This window comes from Nesoenas mayeri, assembly GCF_963082525.1.
Source record: "Nesoenas mayeri genome assembly, chromosome: 7".
Lineage (NCBI taxonomy): Eukaryota > Metazoa > Chordata > Aves > Columbiformes > Columbidae > Nesoenas > Nesoenas mayeri.
In genome coordinates, this window is record NC_137551.1 from 5,598,045 (window position 1) to 5,619,243 (window position 21,199).

Below are 21,199 nucleotides of genomic sequence, written 5' to 3' on the forward strand. Positions count from 1 at the left end.
AGCTATGAGGTGCTATCTTACCAACTTTCACTACGTCATAATTTTATGTAGTGTCAGATTTCTTACTATCCGATTTGAATATGAAAACCTTAAACAACTTTATAAAAATGTTTCTTTCCTGTACTGCAGTAGTTTAGGACCTAGACTAACTATATAAATTATAAACTCAGTTCCATACCTGAAAATCTGCGCATTTCTTCTAGATATCACACAGTTACTATACTGCTATCGTAAACCATGTACTAAGTTTGGACAATTTTTTCTAGGTATTGCACAAAGAACTTATTTTTGTTTTGCCATGTTATTGTTAGGGAAAACTCCCTAACGCTATCAGAAACTTTTACAGTTTAAGAACACTGCAGTTATCACACAGAATTAAAAAGAAACAAGAATGGTTAACTGTAAGTAGCACAGCTACAATACCTCAAAGGAATGTTCTTTATTATCTTCTAATCTGTAGTCCAGAAGAACACTAAGAGACATAATGCTACAGTCAAACTTCCCACTCTTTGCTGCCCAGTTAGGATGTACAATGATTGCCGGTTCATCTGGCAAGATATATCGTCTCTCCCGCCGCTGACGTTCTATTTCTTCTTGACGTTTTCTTTCCTCTTCCTAAAAAGAGGCAAAAAAACCAACCCAAACATACAGCATATTCCAAAGCTGCGGTTTCAGCCTATATATTAGTTTTTAGGACTCGGAGCTCTGAAGAAAGTGAAGGAAAACCTAAGCTGCTGAATGCAACACAGAAGACAGACAGAACTCAAGGAGTAGAATTTCCAGAACGTGAACTGTGTCCACTGCCAATACTCGTCTAAGACAATTGGAAACTTGAGCAACACAAAGGAGGACACGTCGTGGCATTTAGCCCACAGAGCTACAGGCACCTGCCAACTATATTACGGTGCTAACTGCAGCATGTTTACTCCACACTGAAAGGACTCAAGCTAGTTCACTTCAAGTAGTGGAACGCAAGCTAGCAAAGAAGTTGGTGCTCCTGAGCAGCCTTGTGTTTGTTTAGGGGTGTTTTTAGAGCTCTATAGTACAGTAAGATGTCTTTTTCCTGACATAAGAAAAGTCTTCAAACATCTTCCCAAAGATATCCAGCACAGCTTTAACAATTACCAGATGACAATTTATTTGGCTCTTTGGATTATGGGAAATGCAATCATTATAGATATAACAGGTTAAAAAAGGTAAAATACTGAGCAGCTTACTAATTGCCAAGAGAGAAATATTCAAGTCTTAGGAGTATAGAAAAAAGTAACGGCAGAGCTTATGCGTTTTAAAACAAGCATAATCAAAGCTCCTTTCCCAAACTTTAAAGAAAGCTGTAGCAAGAAATCCCAAGATAGCTGAAATCCATCCAAGCTGTGGGAGAAGGCAGTAGCTGGCCTTTGCTTCCTCAACAGGTTTCACGGGTACATAACATTTCCAATTGACCCATATTGGTTAGCAGGCAATACACAAAAAAGCAGGTTTTGAAGCAACTAACACAGAATACACTCTCTAGACATTTATGCCCCTTTTCTGTGGTTAAGCTTTGGCCTTTACTGCCCAGAACTTGTTTATCCTTGTGAAACAGCAAAACAGACTAAGTAACACTAAAATTACCCATGCCAAAACTGAGAAACTCCAACACACAGGAAGTTTAGCCAAAAGCAAAAATTAAAGCTTCACAATAAGGCAAAACAAACCTAAGCAAACCATCAGCCAGGTGAAGAAACTGGACTGTTTCTGCCCTCACCCCTATTTGCACAGTAACTCCCTAAGGTTTGTATATCAGTAAAAGCCAATACAACTAAGCAGATGCTTTTCCTGTAGGTTTAACAAGTTAAGATCTTGTTGTGTTCACCTGTTCTCACACATAGTTTTTCTGGGTAGTTTGGGATTTCTTTTTCCTTACGTTTAAGGTGTGACATTAATTCAGACGCCTTGAGTGCAGCTGTACATTTCAGCTGACTTTGCTGATATGAAGAAATTCAAACTTGCCAAGTTTCCATTCCAATTCAGCAGCTCAGGTTACAGCAAGAGTTCTCAGTACAGTAATCTGAGAACTACAAAATCCAAGCACAAGTAGGCATATTCCTGTACTTTGTATACTTACATATATATTTATTTATACAAACTTAAATATAAATAATACATTAAATATGTATAAAGACAAACCAAATACGTCCAAAGCCTAACCTCTTTATCATCTTCAGATTTCCTATCCTCCTCCTCTTCCTCTTCTTTCTCAGACTTCTCTAGCTCCTTTTGCTCTTCTTTTTGTTCCTCTACTTTCAGCTGCTTTGTCAGTCGAGCTATCAACTGAGATTTCAGTCCTTTAGAGCTAAGAGTTCGACTTTCTAGTTCTTTGCGAAGGTCATTTACCTTGTTAAAAATAAAAAAGCTCTGTAAGAGGTATCAACCAGTGACACTGCAAAACATGATTAGCAGAAAAGGTGAAGTAAAAATTAAGAGCACTGACAAGTCAACTGTATTTTTAAAATCTGTACTGAAAAACACTAATATTTACTGATATAAAACATATCACATTTAAAGTTCTGTTCTCAAAGAACCCCTTTATGAGGGACTTTTCAGAGGGGCAGGGAAAGAATTATACTATAGTAAAATAGTTTATTACTATTAATCCTTTTGAAGAAACTTATTACAAGTCCTGACATAGTTTTAAAAGGCAATTACAGTACAAAAACTTAAAAATAAAGTATTTTAGACCCCACAATTTTTAACACAAGTAGATTACTCCAGAATTTTCATTTTCCAGTTCATGTACTATATGAAATACAGTTTAATTGTACAAAGTTCAGAATACTTGCAATTTGCTATATTCACTTAGTAAAATCAGGAGCCACACTTGCATACTGTGATATCACATCTAATACCTATAAAATCCACAAGAAAGATAAAACACTACTGAAGGGTTTTTTTCTCAGTTAAGGGAATATACAGCGATATTTTGGGTCATGCCTTAAAAATGAAAACATACAACAGAACCAAATTTTAAGAAAATTGTTAGTTACCTTCATTGTTTTTGGATCCAGTTTAGACCAATGCGTAGGTGTAGATATCTCTTTCGCTTCCCCATCATCCTTTTCCTCTTCATCCTGACAAATTAAATTTAGAAATTATCATTCAGAAAGCCTGAAAGCATTTCAGTTATTTTTTAAATTCTGTTGCTGATCTGTGCAAGGTCACAACTGTTTCAGATAGTCTTCTCCTAAAGTTATTATTTAGACAAGTTCACACACACATTCTACCACTTTGTAAATGATCACAGTGCCACTCAGCCAATACAAGCCAGATCTGTGGAACACAAAAGGGTGATAAGCAACACCACAAAGAATATTGGGGTTACACAGACACTGCTGGTCTCCATTAACCACACAGTGTGTGATCTTCCCCCAGATTTTAAATCCCAAAAATTACTCTTTGTTCAGTCAGACCTTCCCTTATTCCAAGATGCTGATCAGCCACATGGCCTGAAATTCAGATGTTTCAGACTAGTGTTTGTATAGTTTCAAATATCACAATTAGAACTGGCCACAAGAGAGAATTTAGAAATTTTAGAAAATGGCAAAATGTTTAAAGACAGCTATTCATAAACTGCATCTCACTCAACAACTGGTCCCAGATTCCAGCAACTATATCTATGATAAAAAATTTTCTGCGCATCATAAGCACATTTTAATTCCATCTGCGATATCAGCATACACATTTAAAGTTAGCGAACTAGCTGAAATAAAAATAAAAACCAACATTCGCTACACTGCTGAAAGCTGGTTTACCAGTCATTGTTACCAGTTATGTTCCTCCTGTGTATGTATGTTGTGTAGTATGTGGTGTGCATTTTGTGCCTGTGTTCCTGTGCCTGTGAGAAGCAGAAATAGAAAAAGGGATTAGCGTTCAGTGCCTGTTCTCCATCAGCCTCCTTGCGTTCACCCTGAAGCTTCTCGACCAGCTGCTGCTTGTATCCTCGGGAGAGGGTTTCCCACTCTGAGCGGGTGGGAAGGCAATGCCAAACATCCGGGAAAAATAAAACCACTGTCTCCACATGAGCTGGAACTGTACGCCCCTTGTGGGTCTCCTCAGGGCGATGGTAGCGAATCTCTGCAAAACGGTACCTGTTGCAAGGGAAGAAGCATGTTGGAAAAAAAATTCTACAACACATTTTTAAAGAGCCTAGATCACTTGTAGCACATCAAGTAAAGAAATTTTGCTGCAAGACCTTGAGGTTTGTCTAAAGAAAAAAATTATGGAAGCCATATTTTCTCTTTTGGAACATTTGTAAAAAGGTATCACAACTGAATAAGGAAGAAAACCAACAAAATTTTTTTATTTAACTTGTTGGTTAGCACACATAAGTTTAATATGCAAACAAAATTTGCTGAAGCACTTTAAATGCAGCATACAATGGGCTTTCCTTGTATTAGTAAAACTGCAATGAGTGCTAACACAGGACAAAAACTCATCAAGAGAAAATATGGCTATATAATGAACGGCTATTTATTTATAACAAAAGAACAATGAAATGAAGTTCTCTTGACGATCTTCTCCAGCTATGCACAAAATGAAAAATATTTTCAACACACATTCATTAAAAAAATTACAGCATAACATGTCAAAATAAATCCAGAATTTTTAATTAGTTCTTAATGCAGTATTCAGCACAGTTGGCACCAATCAAGCTTATTACAGAACAGAACACCCTTTGAGGAGTTTACCTGCACTACCAAGAGCAGCTGACAAAGATTTTCCATCTTTTTTGTTTTAAAAAACTTCTGGAAACAGACAAGTATTTCTATAGTGTACTTTGCCTTGCAGTACAGTACTTACCATTGTGTGCACACACTTAAGTCAATCCCTGTAAGAGCCTTGCAACAACGAATAGCCGTCTTTATCAGCACAGAAGGGTCCTTTTCTGGATCAGGTCCATCCAGTGATGGGGACCAGTGTCCTCCAATAGCCATAGCTTCATCTTTGCCTTTCATACCCACTAAAAACTAGACAAAAAGAGTCTTCTGAATGTTCCCTTACTAGGGGTAAAGAGTCATTTTCCCAAAGCACAAAGAATATTTCATAGCACACAGACTGAAATCTGTGAGTAAATTGTCACATTATTTCAAAATCTGAAAATGAAAGTCAGTCAAGAAAGAGTTCAGTTATTTTCTTCCACAGAGGATTTCAGAAATGGAATAGGTTTAAAACATCATCACTCATTCTTGTTTGCAAGACTTTCCATCAGGTTTCTTTATTGGTATAGGCTTGTTCCTTTGCAATTAAAATTTTCTAACACAAAAGACAAACAGATAACAATTTACATAGTGTCTTAACTCCCATACACATTTATAGACCTTCCTGCTTAAAAGTGATAAAGCAAAGCTACGAAACAGAAGACCACAAGAACATTATATTTATAAACTCAAGTACCCCTCCATGTGCTTTAAGATGATGGAGTTTAATTGCAAAACAAGTCTGTGCTGTCCTGAAACACCATAGCACTTAGAGGCTGTTCAGTTTAACAATAGTTAAATTTTACTTAATACAATGGTAACTTAACTGTTTCTTCATTTGCATTCTCTTCATAGCTGAGCCCTTAAAAAAAAGGGTCTAAGTGCTTGTAAAAAAAGGCCAACAAAGTTAATTGTATAATTAATATAGATTTCTCCAAACATCTATTGTTTGAGTTTGATTAAGTTGAATAAAGCAGTAAATATGAAAGCAGTGAAGATGGAGGTCCTATAAACTGGAAAAAGAATGGACATATAAACTAGGTCTTTTCAGAGGAAAAATGAAGCCATCACTTAGCTGCCTACAAACTCCTCCCTTATCAAGACATTTCAAAGCTCTATAACCAACCTTTATTGCCAAAAGTGTCTGGCACTGAAGCATATTTACCTTTACAAGTCTAGCAGGATGCTGAAATCCATCACGAAGCTCCTGGGGATCTTCAGCCAGAGCGCATGACTTGTGATAGAGATCTTCCATGCTAGGACTAGCCATCAGCATCACCTGTTGTGCAAGTCAGATCAGGCTTGTGAAGGTAAACAATGTCCACAACTCACAAACACAGACATGCCAGTTCTTTTTCCTTAATGTCACCAAAAAAATCACAAGGTAAAACAAAATGGTAGAACAGAGTGTTAAAGTGTCTGCCAAGGACCAATTTCCCTCTACCTCAAATGGATGCTATGTGTGATTGTATTTAAAAAAAAAAAAAAAGAACAACCAAAAAACCAAACCACAAAATAAACTGAAAGTATACAAAAACCAACATGCTTTGCCCATTACCACTATATGCCAAATACTCTATACCAAGAAGCACACTCAGTACATTTATAGTTTCAGTAACCGACTCCTTCCATTTTGTCACAATCACTAGAGAACTGACCAACACATTCACCTGCATCCTCGCAGCATCCCGTTAGCCCAGTCAAATCTAACAAGGTTGCTTTATATCCTGAACAGGTTAATATTATGAAACAGGATACAATTCCTCAGTTACTGAATATATTTTGAAGCTCAACATTCTGAAAGAGAACTATTGCTCTGCATCAATAGACTGAAAAAAACAGCCTGTCTGATAAGTGAGCCAAGGCTTCACAGTTTTTATACGCAGAAGACGTGCAAAGTTAAGTCTTTCAGAAATACGGGGGTTAAAGGCAGTTTTATTTCTAAACCTGTCTTTAAACACTTCTATTAATCAAACAGACTGACCTTGAAATTTCAACCTATTTTAATGATAGAGCTTTCAAACGGAACAGGTTTTAGGAAGATGTTTTGACACCGAGGTCTTTTATATATCATTTCAGCCCTTGATGCAGCATTTTTTGGCAGTCAGAAAATCCCAATATGTTCAATTTCCTTCAACAAAATAATATTGATATGAATGTGAAAGAAAAGAAATATTGCTAAATAGAAGAGCACAAACTGCACAGAAAGGACACCTGAAGTGGGGAAAAAAAAAGAGGGCTCCATTAACTATTCAGAGTGAACTGCCGAAGGAGCTGGCTGCCTTTCCTATAACCACATTAGTGTAGCCAGGGGCAGAGAATGGAAGAGATCTCAGTAAAAACAAGATTTAGGACAGCAACAGTAACAGAAAATCAAACTGAATCTTAGTAATGATTCTTCAGGCTCTACATAGCTCTTTTCAGTAAAGTTTAAAATGCTGGGTTTTGCTCAAATCACTGTACCGTTTTTTCAGTTCAGTTATACTCATTTTTTCACCGTACTGGTTAAAAAAAAATTGAAAAGAATCATCATAATACTGGAAACCCATACAAACCTTTGCACTGTATAGGTGATCAGCATCAGGTGGATCAAGGACAGCAGCGTTTTTATCTATAGGATCTACTTCTCTATGCATTACGTAGAAATTACAGTAGTTTCCCAGCTGAAATGGTCTAGACATAGGAAAAGCATCCACCCATGTGAACTGAGCATCAAAGAAATCGCTTGGGATATACAAGTTCTGGTAACGTCTCCTCAGCTCCATCATATCACAGCTACGGCTGAAATAAACAACATTATTTGAAAGATACAGCAATAAAAGTACCATTAATAAAGCACATAATTAAAAGGTATATTAATTGGAAATACAACCACTGTATACTTAATACTATACATATAAAATTTAAAGAGCAATATATACAAATTAGGGTGTCATGGACTGAAGTTAGAGTGACTAATAAACACTCTTCCAATTCAGGTGTCTGTGTATTAGGGACTATTTATTAAACAGGATTATAAAGGTATTTTGTAATAGCATTCAACACCAACAAAGAACCTAGAAAAAGTTTATCATACAAGGTTCTCAGTCATATTTGATCTTCCTTCGAAGTTAAGATCATCATTTAACACTCACTACACACATGCTGGCACAGCTCACAGTAATCTGTGCCCACGATTAAAGTGAGATGTAGGCAAACATCTGGCACTATAAACATACCAGTCCAACGAAAACTTAGAAAACTGAACCGTGTAACGAGGAACAACGCGCCGTGGTCTTCGGGGTGACCTCTCCCTCTCTCGTCTAGGTGATCTCTCTCTGGAGCGTTTTCTCTGGGGTGATCTTTCCCGGGACCTTCGTCTCTCTCGTTCTCTTTCACGACTTCAAAAAAAAAAAAAAAAAAAAAAACACAAAACGCATACAAGACACACATATTTTTGCATGCTGGTAACACAAAATGGTTTCTAGCACAACAGAAGCTAGATATGTCCAAGATGATTCACAAAAAGGAGAGAAGTTCCTCACACTCTGTTTCTTTACAAGAGAGACTGATTGTGCAATTCATTTCAAACAGGCAAGAACTCTTTGCTAACATCTAACAGTAAAGCCACTTCTGTGTATCACTGACTCACTGTGGAGCAAGAAGCTCAGCTGTTTGAAGACAAATCTTTACAGAATGCTTTGATTATAGTCTAGTCCTCTACAACACACCTCCTGTCATCTTTTCGGTTTGGCATGGGGTCTCCTCCTCTGTCATTCCTCCCAGAAAACCTGGAGGGTGGGTCTAATCTTCGAGCTGGTTGAGGCTGTGAAACTAGACGAACAGGGGGCTGTAACAAACCACCTGAAACAAAAATTTAGAAGATCAATACACAGTCAGGCACAACTACACTTCACAAACATTGCTGCTTCACAGTTGTTCCACTTGTGTACATTTTGTTAACTAACTCTAGAGTCAAATATATATATTTATTAAAAACATCCACCCAAGAAACTCAAGAGTCCTATGGTTTTCCTCACTGATGCAAACTGAGAATATATTAAGTGAAATTAGTTTAAAAGCATGTTAAGAGGCAATTTAATATCATCTAAGCACACAGAAGCTATTGCAGTCTATACCTAGCCCTTACCTTGCAAAAGTTATTTAAGATAGATACACTAACTACTCACTGAATTAAAGAAAACCTGAAACTTTTTTTTGAGGTTACTTATTAATACATAAAAACAATTAGATTCCTGAGAAATTATATTTAAATCAATTCATTATACTGCTGCATCAATTCCCCAGGATATACTTTCACTACCTCAAGACATTTAACCAACTGATGGTAAATGGAGCAAACATTACTAAATGCTAATGAACAACTAGGACTATATAGAATGTCATATGCAGAACTGTTTTGGATAAATGCTTAGGATAGGTTCAGATCCTTTCCCCTTGCTTTTACTGTGGGTAAGACAAGTCTTAATTTTATCTTATTATATTATCAATTCTGTTACTGATTTTTCAGCAACTCAAAGTTCAAGTGACCCCACAACAACCTTTGTTTTAGATGTGCCATGCTTGGCAGTGTTTCTCTCAAATGACAACTTGAGTAACTGAAATAAAACACAAATATATAAATAGTTTTAACACTACAACTTTGTGAAACCTGATCTTGTTGAACACTCCAGAAGATGCTAAAGACCAACACTGCCACTAATAGTTTCAACTCCCCAACCTGTTTGTGAAAAGTGTCAGAATAAAAACTACATTGAATCTGCTTTCAGATTATGAAATCTTAATATGAACAGAAGTCCATGGGGATTTTTTGAACTAAGGTCCTTTCCATATTATTTCAACTCTTACTTCAGTCTTCTGACTAACAACAACAACAAAATAGCAATCACACCCTAAGCACCAGAAGGACTACAAAGAAGGAGCACCTTTCTGCTGCGGCTGCTGTAGCAGCGGCTGAGGCTGCGTCTGAAGCAAAGGTGTGATGGAAGCTGCCGATATTTGTGCCTGCAGCAGGGACTGTGGCTGCGGCTGCGCCTGAACACCGAACGCAGCCTGCTGCCCCATGGGCTGGAGAACTGCCGGGGGTGTCTTCAGCAGTGGCTGAGCTTGCGCCTGGTTCTGACAGCAGGAGACAAAAGGAGTTGTGAGCAAGCATGAACCAGTAGCAGTCAGTGCAAGGTACGCTGGGTAACCTCACATACCTGGTTTGGAAGTGTCTGGATCCTCTGTGCATTCCATTTGAATGGCATATTAGGATTGTAAGTAGCTTCTACCAAAACTCTGTCACCCACTTGAGGTGTCTTTCCTTTAACAGCGCTGCAAGCATTACAGAAAATGTCTTGTTAGTCTTATTCAGCTAGTTGTACATTTGCAAGTTAAAGTTCAGAGAAAGTCAATAAAGTTCATTTTAAAAATGCTTATAGGAACACCATCTACTCCCAAATTCAGTGAAGGTGCTATCTGCTTCAGCTTGGAGTATGCACAAGAACTTAATTCTTGTCTTTGTTCCAAAACCAGAAGGTCCCTGAACAGTACTGAGTTAAGATAGGCAGATATAAGTTATATGCATTTAATCATCCACAAATTCTGCATTTTCATATTATAAGCAGCTTAATACCTTCTGAGTCTCCCACCTTTGGGCTCTGCATTAAGAAAACTCAAAAATCCACATAAGCAAACTTAGATCTAGTGTCTATTAACTTATTTGACCATCTGACTTCACGTTGACAGAAAAAACATACTAACTGCGGGCACTATCAATGGAGTGACAGAATTAGAATGTAATAATCTAAACTTTTTATTTAGTGAGGGCGCCACAGAGCACATCTGCAGGCAAGTATTTATATCTTACCTAAGTTGAAAGAAGACATCTTCATCCACAAAACCAAATGTGTCGTGTAGCTTAGTAACCACACCAGTGAAGACCCGCTGCTTTTGAGGCTGGGTTTGCTGTTGACTTGATCGGGGTGCCGGATAAGAAACAGTTATCTGGGCTGCCGGCTGAGGAGTAGAGAGGCTAAGACTGGTAGGTAGCGCAACAGCTGGCTGTAAGCAAAATAAAGCAAACTATCAATCTGACATACCTACAAGGAGCAGCTCCTTTACTCATGTAGCTTAAAATGTCTCTAAAGTGATTATTCTGAACGAAGATTTTCAGAATGTGGAAGTTGCTTTTTGGTTTTGTGAGTTGTTTTTGTTTGTTTATTAATTCTTTCCTACTTTTAATGAATACTGTCTTTGTTTATCCTTTTATTTTAAAAAGTCAACTTCCCCATAATACACACGTTGACTAGGAAAAAAAACCCAAAGACTGTGTTACAAAGGGGGCCTGAAGAGGAGACAACTTCCTAACTTTGCTGGGAATACACACCTAAAGGTTATTCTCCATTTATAATCCAACTGGACTGCTGGAAATCAGTAAAGGTTGAGGCCAACATGAATCCTTCCTTAACACAACAATTCATGTGCTTGCCTTCTTACAAAAGCGGAACACAGTAAGATAATGAAATTAAGTAACCTATTTTTACCTTTTCTTTTAAAGCAAGTTTAAAAGGTTAAGTGAAATCATACCTAGAAAAACTTAAGTGTGTGTTAAATGGCTGCATGTTTTAAATCTGTCAAGCTCAGCAGCGTTCTTTTTAAACTTCTCTATACACATACTGCAATATTGTTAGCACGGAAAGTTAAATTCCTGTTCAAAGTTTGTTATTGCAAATTAGGTGAACACCTGAAGTTCAAGTGCCAAAAAAAATCAGAATGTAATCAAAACAAATATCCCCTTCAAGATTAAGGAAAAGTGGTTGCCATTAATTTTTGAAACCAAGGCTACGCATATTTTAACATCTGGATAAAATAAACCTGTACTACTATGTCCATACATATTAGTTCATTTTACAGATTAAAATACCCAAGATGTCACAAATCTGCACTCTTGCATTATCTGTGTTTGGGGATGAAGACCAAACAATAAAACCAAACTAACCTGAGTTAAAAGGGTCTGCTGAGGTTGCTGCAACTTAAAATAAATAAAGTTATAAATTAATTTTATTTGCTTAAGGAAATTGTACAATTTTACCTCCTCTTCACAAGTAAGAGATTTGCTTAATCTGAGTCAATTAGTAGTCCTTTGGGGTTTGGTCATTTCAGCAGTTTGTATATGCATAAAACTGTGTTCATGTGCTTCATTTTAAATTGTATAATCCATGTTTATTCAGTAAGCAGAAATGCTGGAGTTTTTGTAACTGAAAGTTAATAGCAATACCAAAACAAGTTTGGGCAGCTGGAGAAGGTTAGGCCTGTAATTTCCCTGTCCTTTTATTCTTTTTCAAAATCCTGGTACGTTCAAAGACCACAAAAAAATTTAAAAGGGAACTTTTTTTGGACAGCGTCTTTGCAGCAGTTAACATACACAGCTCTGTTTAGAGCAAAGTTTAATAGGAATCATGTACACATGGAACAGTATATATTTCTAAATCTATTTTTTCCATGAAGGTAGGCAGGCTTTCATTCTGGATACGTCTTTCCAAGTTCATGAAGTTCAAGCTCTCGCTACAAAAAATATTATTTCGTTTCTTTAACAACTTCCCATACAAGGATGATTTCAAAGACAAATCCTACAAGACACACAACCAACATTATTTTTAAAGTTAATTGTGATGTACACAGTAAGAATCAGACAAACCTGTTGCTGTACACTATAGAGAGTCTGCTGAGGTTGTGAATATTGCTGAAACAGATAAAAGCAAAATATTTCATAAACAGGAAGTATTATTACCTCAATAATACCAAATACAAGATATCTGCTAAGCAAGTTTTAGACAGAAATGATTCACATTTAACAATTCTAATACAAAACATAACTAGTAGTTTCAACATATATTACTTTCATAACAAATATTCTTAGCCTTTAGAGCGAACTCTGATGTACTCTTGCTAGCTAAAATCAGCAATTTTTGTTAGGCCTGATGCTTCTACAGTAGCTAGGGTACAGTATGAAATTGTACAAAAATGCCATTAAGGACACATATAGTGATGGAAGACACTTGAGATTCTCAGCTTAGCTGCAGTAAAACTGCTTTTCCCAGGAGGCTTTCCACCACCAATAGTCAGCCCCTCCGTAGCCAAAATTCCCACCTTCACAGATTAATAGAACTATTGACAGCTGCAGGCCTAAAATCCCACTATTTTTTAAACAGGTTTGTACTGCAACCTCCACCATTTCCCATTCTGCTTTTCTCTTGGATACTTCAGCTTTACAATGCCACCGTTTTACATTCTTAAAGGTCCTACGGTCGACAGCAACCGTTCCTTTTTCTTTACCTGCTGTAAGGCAGCGGCCGCAGCAGCAGCTTGCTGCTGTAAGGCAGCCGACTGCGAGAGCTGGTAGTTGGTGGGTGTTTGTGTGGTGAGGCCAGCAGCTGCCAGCGCCGTCTGCTGCGTGTAGATCGTGGGAGACGCTCCCAGCAGTGATGGCTGCTGCACACCAAGAGCAGCTGGAAAGAAAACACACAATAAGAACTACAAACAACTTGAAACGGCTGGGGTTTCTGAGAGTTACACTAGACACAGCATGTGATGCTGCACTCCTGAGAGAAGCTCACGCAGTAGATAAATCAAATGCAAAATTCAATATAAATTCAAGATAAAGGATCACACCTCGCTTCTGAATTTATTTACAAATTGTACACCACAGGAGAGGCACAGAGACGATTTCGTTTCCTTCCCTCAAGCTGCTCATGATTTTATAGCTCTAATAGTTGTCATCCCCATCCACACCCACCCTCAACACATTCACACACTACATCCTTTCTGGAACGTATTTCAGGTTTTGGATGAGCCAGATGAAAACTGTTGCTCTGTTCTGTAAATTAATTAATACATTTCATTCTCTCTGAGGACAAGATAAATCTTTACTGTAATAGCAGCTATGAAACAGAGGCTTATGGAACATGCCCACTGAAAATGCACAAGGCTTCGCTTCACTCAGTACTGTCTTTGTCCCCAGGTGAGCTGGATTTTGTAGATGTGGGGGCTGGTAGAGAAGGAACAGCCTCATAACAACAGGGAGTTTAATCCATCCTCACGTATAAGGGGACCAAGTCAAGCTCTCTCCACCACTTACTAGGAAAGGTTTGTGCTGCCCAGACTCAAACTGCCTAGAAGGAAAAATTAGCTTATTTTTTGTCATATCAGCTTTTACTTCACTGCAGAAGATGACACAAAACACGAGGAGCAGCTATCCATATGCTATACTTCTTATGTATGAGATACTTCCAAATGAGGTATGCTTAAGCCTTATAGATGGAACTTTTAGGGACAAAAAGCCCTGAATAATGCAAATCTGAGTGAAAAACTGCTCCCTCTTTAGCAGGAGTTCTTTTGCTGTTTTGTTTTTTTAAAGTTATCTGCACCTGCATGATCAAATACCACTTCATCAAGCTATCAGTCTAGTCCACATGTTTAAATAAAGCCAAAGAGAAACAACTGCCAGCAAAAACAGGTCAGCCAGCCACCTTCAGAACTGAAGAACATCCAAATTGAACACGGTTCCTTTCTCTTCCAAATCTGTTAGACACACAATGAAATGAAATGAACAGATTACAGTGTTCCTCCTGCAGAGTTTGTGCTCCACACCACTCTTACCGATCCAAAATGAAGTTGTCATTCCTGACCCAAGGATGAAGTAAGAGATTGCTTGTAGTTGGTGATCATCACCACAGAACACACAAAAATGCTGTAACCACCTCAACAGATCCTGACTGAGGTAATCCCCGCTATCACGCTGTTCTTTCCAGCAAAGTACAATCTTCAGAAAACAACTTGATGGCACTGGTCATCTTGCAAATTTAGAATGAAACATTACATTTAAATAGTGAAATCAAGCAACCTATAGTACAGCAAAACCGCAGTATTTCCAGTATTATGTGACTTTTAAAAATTGCCAAATTCAGGTTTATTTAGAAGCCAAGCAGTTAAAATCCAAGGCTTCTCCTGTAACAGGCCATATGTTCTCTTGATCTTCTTACCTCTTGTCTCTCCATCAGCTCCAATCTGAATGTGGTTTTTTGACCATCCAGAAGCATGCGATCATCTGGAACCTCAAATAACAGACCTTCAACAGACCTTTACAACTAATGAAAATCCTTTGCTGCTGCATCCTGGGACAACTTCAGCTCTTCTTGGCTGCACTGCTTTGCTGACTCACAAAAGTCAAATAACCAATGCAATAATGCTTCTCCTCTTATGTCCACATGCTGATCAGAAATTCCTAGTAGGGTATAAACTCCCTTCATGCTGTTAGTGTTAAATCTGTTTGACTACACTTGCTATTGTCGTTCAGCCTGATGTTCTATTCTAACGTTGTACCAACACAGGGGATGGAGCTGGGAAGTGTCATCAAACAAGTTTCACAAGTTGCTTCCTACTTTTTGTACCAAAGATACTCAGAAAAATATTAACATGCTTGCCGCCAAAACCAGATCTTGGGGTTATTCCGCTCTTTAGTTTCCACTATGACAATTTCCCTGCCAGTATAACCCACAATTATCTCAAACAATTCCCAGCCCACCCTAAGACTCTTATTTTGTCCATTAAAAAAAGAAAAAAAGGTTTTTTGCCACCTCTACCACCACTGTATGAGCATTTAATATTAACCGGGTATCACATCATATACAACACTGCAGATCAACTTACTAACAAAGTACAAGGACAAAAGACCACTGAGATCCCCTTGCAGGCTAACACCTGCAGTAACATGTTTTTCAAATCTGTATCTTGTTTCTACTGATTTGCCCTGAAGTATTCCAGGAGTTTAATTTGACTACCTTTCATCTATGTATTCATCTTAGTCAAACAGGCTCAGATTAAACAGGCAATTGCATCTGCATTACTACTGAAAAAAAAAAAATAATCACACAGAAAAACAAGAGAGAGAATGAATCACAGACTGAGCAGAACTGACATGCGACTGCCATATTATTAGTACTGGCAACAACATCTGCAGTGACAAACAGCTTTTCAGGATTTGTAATTATCTCCCTAAGCAGAGTCATGGTGATGCCTTCCTTCAAACGCAGTCTAAACAGCTTCCACTCGCATCGAATACTGCATGGCACGTCCATCTGAAAGGGGCTGGGTAGAAACTGAAGTCCTAGGCTGCAGCTCAAGCATCTTTCTAGGTAACAGAAACGTCTGTTGTAGCAAACAAAAAGACAGTATTTCGTATTCTGTCTTGCTGCTTCTAAACTCCAGAGAACCTTTAAGATCAGGGAAACATCTTCAAAGTATATAGCTACATATATCTCATTGGTAAGCGATGCAGATTTATTAGGATTACAGTAAAGGTGCACCCTTATCCATGGCTTCGGACACTTTTCACAGCTGTCAGAGTTTTTGGGTTTGGGTCCTTGGGTTTAAGTTTCTTCAAGCTTAACACACTTGCAATATAAATTCCATACAACCTACTCCAAAAATAATTCCTTTTAATAGGCACACAATAGAAACTAGGCTGAGGGTATTTATCACAGGACATCCGTTCAAAGCAAGCCAGCAAACTGTGTATCAGCTACTATTTCTTTGTGGCTTCGAGATCCACCTACATGCTTGGCCTATTCTCACAGATTTTCTTCAGACACCTCACAGGGTCCACCAGCAATAACAAGATAATGAACTTCAGGCACTTTTGCTTTCATCAGGTGTATTGTTCTACACTGTAATGCAATGAAGACTTGAAACAGCAAAGACAACAGAACACAGCATAGCCAGGACTGACTACAGTTACATAAAAATGCACATCACTATGCAACCAGAAATCTTCACCCTGAGAATAGCATATGCCAAGCGCTGAAATACAAACCAAAGACATTTCAAAAATTATTAGCTGAGAGAATAGGAGGGTATTGTCCTTTTCAGGCATTTTAGGAACTTGCACATCATTAGGAAAGTTAAAAGTACAAAGAGTACTTGCAAAAAGCAATCTGTGCTATCTAGGGATTTTATAGTTTTTAGTTTTTTTAAACTTCAGTTTTCTGTAGTATGCACGATTTAATTTATGCCCTAGCACTGCTTAACCAGCATAGCAGAGACTTTATACTGTTTTTAGTCATGTGATGCGCAAAACCACGAGACAAGGAGAAGTAAATTCACTGTGTTACAAGCAGGAGTCTCTCTTCACACAGAGATCTTTGCTGGCACCTGGAATTACCCATCTCTCTTCTAATAGCAGAGGCATAGACAGTAATTAAGTAAGCTATCCCAAAGGGATCCCAGGAGCCCTTCATTACACAGCATGTCACTCTATAACTACCATAGGGTGTCACACCTTAACAATTAAGAGCCTTGACTCATCTAGGTTCTTCTTCACCACAGATGGCCAAGACAGCACCCAAGTCAGCAAAGCAAAAATACTCTCATGAAATGACCTTTTTGCAATTATCAAGTTGGGTTTATAACACCATCACTCACCACTTTTGTCTACAGCTTAGGAGAAAGCTATATATCATGTTTCTTGTGTTATAAAAATCAAGATCTCTTTTCCCTACACCCAAGCACCTTGATGCTTTGGAGAAGGAACCTGACACTTGGATAAAAAACAGCTGGCATGCATAAACAGATTTAACACTTTTGGCCAATCCTCTGAAAATATAATCAGTTTGGGAACACTGAAATTCCCAAGGGTCAGCCAATCTGCACAACCTCTCAAGTGCAGCCACAACTGAGAAACAGGACACGCTGGTCAGCATGCCTAAGCACTGACAGCATCTCTGTCAGGCAAGTAACCTGGCTGGACAGTCAGAGCTTCGTGTTGAGAAGTGCACAAAAGGCAACTACTCAACAGTATACACGGTTCCTCAGCAATCCGCAGGGCCAAAGAGCGCTGCATACTTTGCAAAAGAACTTTCCTGTGCTCTGTTTTATAAACCAGCACTGCCAATAAAAAAAAAAAATCCGGGGACAATGTACACAGCTATGCTGGTTTTGGCTGGGATAAAGTTAATTTTCCCAGTAGCTAATAAGGGGCCACATTTCAGATTTGTGCTGGAAACAGTGTTGATGTAACGGCGATATTTCAGTTGTTGTTGAGCCTTTTCTTCCCCTCACACCACTCCACCAGCAAGCAGACTGGGGGTGCACAAGAGCTGGGGAGGGGACACAGCTGACCCCAAGTGACCAAAGGAATATTCCAGACCATATGATGTTATCCTCAGCATATAAAGCTGGGGGAAAAAGAAGGCAGAAGCACAAGCAAAGGCTAGTCTTTAATGGCTCTCATGTTTGAGTCAGGTGCTGCTGGATCAGATCGCTGGAAATACTGTCCTCACTGAGCATGTGAAAAACCTCTCACAGCAACTGACACTAACTAGTCCTATCCCAGTTAAAATCTTGCACTTCATTTAATTTAAGGAGGCCCAGAAGCAGGCTAATCAGAGGCAGAGTCACAGGAATAGGAAAATGCATGAGAAGCTGTGTGTGCTTCTAGTGCCCTTGCTCCACTGTCCTCGACTCCAGGGGCCCCCTCTGGTCCCAGCTCATCAAGCTCTAAGATGGCTGCGGCTCCTCCCCTTCTGCACGTTTTATGTCTCTGGAACAGGACACTGGGCTGGCCCTCAGTCTTCCACCGATGTCACATCAACCAACGGATCAAGAATGCTCCATCCTTTGATTGCTCTGAGGTATCACCCACCCAGACACAAGAACCAAAGTTTGTCTCTCCCATGCTCCCAATGCCAACCCTTTCCAGCTGTAGAGCAATTTCTTACAGGAAAGTAGCGCCATTTGGACAAGGGAAACACGAGCTATTCACAGAAACAGGGGGAAAAAACACTTGTAGGCAGCTGGTTAAGAACAGCAAGAGTTTAGGTAGAGTGGGACTGAACGGGCAGGGAGGAAAAGGAAAAGCACACCAGGAGTATTGTGAAACATGTGGTGCGGTTCCCCCAGGATACACACTCAGATTGGACAAGTGCCCACAGAAAAAAATGGGGATGGAGAAGTCATTTCGGGAGAGAAAACTGGAGTCAGGAGAAACATTTTTTCTTTTTTATTTTCTTAAACCCCAGACATACACCTCTAAAGCATGGCAAGCACTCCCGACTTTTACTAAGCTCTCAGATGTAAAACCACTAACAAAGGAGTTATGTCATTTAACTTCATATCAAACTAGAGCAAGAGGCAAAGGACAACTGCAAAAAACATACAACTCTTTAGAAAGACATCTCTTCAACAAGGTTACTGCCTGCACTCACATTTCGACACTTCGAATCCTCAAAGTGCCACAGCTTTGCTGAAGCGTTTTCAAATCAGACAACAGAACTACAATATTTAGGAAACACACTATATTCGAGAATAGAAAAAGGCATCAGAGAACTGGAAACGGAAGCAACAAGATTCACCACATAGCAAGCTTCACGTTCTCACCTCAAAACCTTTTATACTATAAACCAATGCAAAACATGAAAATCTAGACGGCTAGGGTTTCAAATACACTGGCCTGCAATTAAACAAGGATTCCCAGCTAAATCAAAGGAACTTCTCTATCATCGGCAGGGTGATACCTTTGGTTATAGGGATCTTCAAGTCCCAACTTGGCATTAAAGAATATAAACACCCTCCCCACCCAAGTAACAAATTTCAGAGATCTCTTCACCATGTGAAATATGTTGAATCTATTAATAAAGGTAAAATACTCTGTAAACACTGATTCAGGCTGCCCGTGAAATGAAACTCAGGCAGCACTTAAAAAATCTGTAATGCCTTATTAGTGCTGTTATCATTTAGCCTAGAGCAATGCAATTTGATGAAAGGTAATTTGATTTACACATATTTGGACATAAGAATATGGATATGTTGTTTACTGGCCAAGAAAATTTAAAAAAAATTCACCTGGGATTTTATTTATCACCCCTTGGAGAAAAACAAACATACAAACAAACACACATACACAACCTCAACAGCTAGTATTAGGCAACGATCTTTAACGTCTCCATCATGTGAAAAACTCCCAACTTAAACCATTTAATGAGGATTTAAATAAGTTAGTTAGCATGGTGCCACTCTTAACTGCATAACAAACTACGGAATCTCCAAATCTACCAGATGTCAGGGTTCAAACATGAAGTGATATGTAAACTGACCTGGCTGAGATACTGCAGTGGCTGTAAACTGAGTAGCCCAAGGGGGATTCTTCTGTCCTCCAAACTGAGCCATGGCGAAAGGCAAAATCTCCTGGGTGTCTATCTTCTATAATTGCAATCTAGTAAAATAAAGCGCAGCTACAATCTTTGAAACACATATCATCAGGCTATTTTAATTCTGGGTCAAAAAAAAAAAAAAAGGTGTTTTAAGATGATATTTACACCTCTAAACCTCGTGGGCAACAGAAAAAGGAAACGCAAAAAGTTGCAAGGAAAGTTATTATATTTTCCTGAGGCACGATTTCCACTCTGCCCTTCCGAACAATGGGACCAGAGCTACCGAAATGCGAAGATATACTCCAGTTTCCAAGGCGGCCGAAGGGAAAGGTGACCCGGCAGAACGAAAGGTGTTTACTTTTCGTTACTATTTCTCTCCCCGGGCAGCGGCCCCACGGCGGCGTCCCCACCCGGCCCCGGGGCGGTTAAACGCGGCTGGGCCGCTCACGGCCCACCTCCCCGATTCTTTTTGTAAATCGGCTTTAACCCCCTCAGCACCACGAAGCCTTTTTTTTGTTTGTTTTTTGTTTGTTTGTTTTCGCGGGCAGCCGCCAACACCCGCTGCATACCCTGGCCCCACCGCACGAAGAAAGGACACGAGGCGGCAGCGAGGGCCGGCCCTTCCCTTCCCCCGGCGCGGCGGCAGGCCAGGCGGGAAGAAGGCGCCTTCCCACTCCCCGCCGCGGCGAGGCCGCTGCCGCCCGCCCCTCCTCTTCTCCTCCTCCTCCTCCTGCCCCCCCTCGGCCAACAATACGGGCCTGAGCGCGGGCCCACCGGGCCCACTCCCAACCCCCGACAGCGTCGCCACGGCCTCCGCGCCCCACTCGGGCCCCTCCCGCCGCCGCCACCGGTACCTGAGCGCCGCTTCGCCGGAGCCATCTCCGGCCCCTCCGCGCCTCCCGCACCGAGCGCGGCTCCACTGCGCAGGCGCGCCCGCCCCCGCGGCCGGCGGCGGCGCATGCTGCTGACGTCACGCTGCGACGGCACGGGGTCGACGGGTCCGAGCGCGCAGGCGCGGGGCGGTGCCGGGGCGGCGGTTGGGCGCGCGCCCGGGCTGCCGCGTGCGGAGGGGCTTGCAGGTGGGGGAGGGGCTCGGCGCCATCTTGGCGGAGGCGGCGGGTCAGGTGGCGCAGCCATCTTGCAGCGGGGCCTCAGCCTTGGTGCTTCACTGGCGCGCTGCTCGACCTCCTGCGCCGCCCCACAAGGGACTCGTAGCTGGCGACAGTCAGGGCGGTTGTCAGACGCTTCTCATGTTACCTCACAGATGCCTCACTG

General features: G+C 40.1%; 1 protein-coding gene across 10 annotated transcripts in view; it reads right to left on the minus strand.

Annotated features, from left to right (window-relative positions):
• CCAR1 (cell division cycle and apoptosis regulator 1) overlaps positions 1–20,836 on the minus strand; it is a 41,547-nt gene extending 20,711 nt beyond the window's left edge. For 7 of the 10 annotated variants that reach the window (XR_013922350.1, XM_080347743.1, XM_080347740.1 and 4 more), the window contains exons 1-17: positions 20,779–20,836; positions 19,868–19,986; positions 13,056–13,228; positions 12,418–12,462; positions 11,719–11,751; positions 10,588–10,781; positions 9,938–10,052; positions 9,662–9,854; positions 8,447–8,579; positions 7,955–8,116; positions 7,292–7,517; positions 5,902–6,015; positions 4,840–5,006; positions 3,917–4,127; positions 3,027–3,110; positions 2,191–2,376; positions 424–615 (exon numbers count right to left, since the gene is read on the minus strand). Coding sequence is in view for 9 of the 10 variants with exons in the window: in XM_080347743.1 (XP_080203869.1) it covers positions 424–615; positions 2,191–2,376; positions 3,027–3,110; positions 3,917–4,127; positions 4,840–5,006; positions 5,902–6,015; positions 7,292–7,517; positions 7,955–8,116; positions 8,447–8,579; positions 9,662–9,854; positions 9,938–10,052; positions 10,588–10,781; positions 11,719–11,751; positions 12,418–12,462; positions 13,056–13,228; positions 19,868–19,940 (2,301 nt within the window). In the remaining variant the exon portion in view is untranslated. The remainder of the gene's footprint in view (positions 1–423; positions 616–2,190; positions 2,377–3,026; positions 3,111–3,916; positions 4,128–4,839; positions 5,007–5,901; positions 6,016–7,291; positions 7,518–7,954; positions 8,117–8,446; positions 8,580–9,661; positions 9,855–9,937; positions 10,053–10,587; positions 10,782–11,718; positions 11,752–12,417; positions 12,463–13,055; positions 13,229–19,867; positions 19,987–20,778) is intronic. The other 3 variants (XM_080347739.1, XM_080347741.1, XM_080347744.1) reach the window with 3 other exon arrangements.
• Positions 20,837–21,199: the final 363 nt, after the last annotated feature.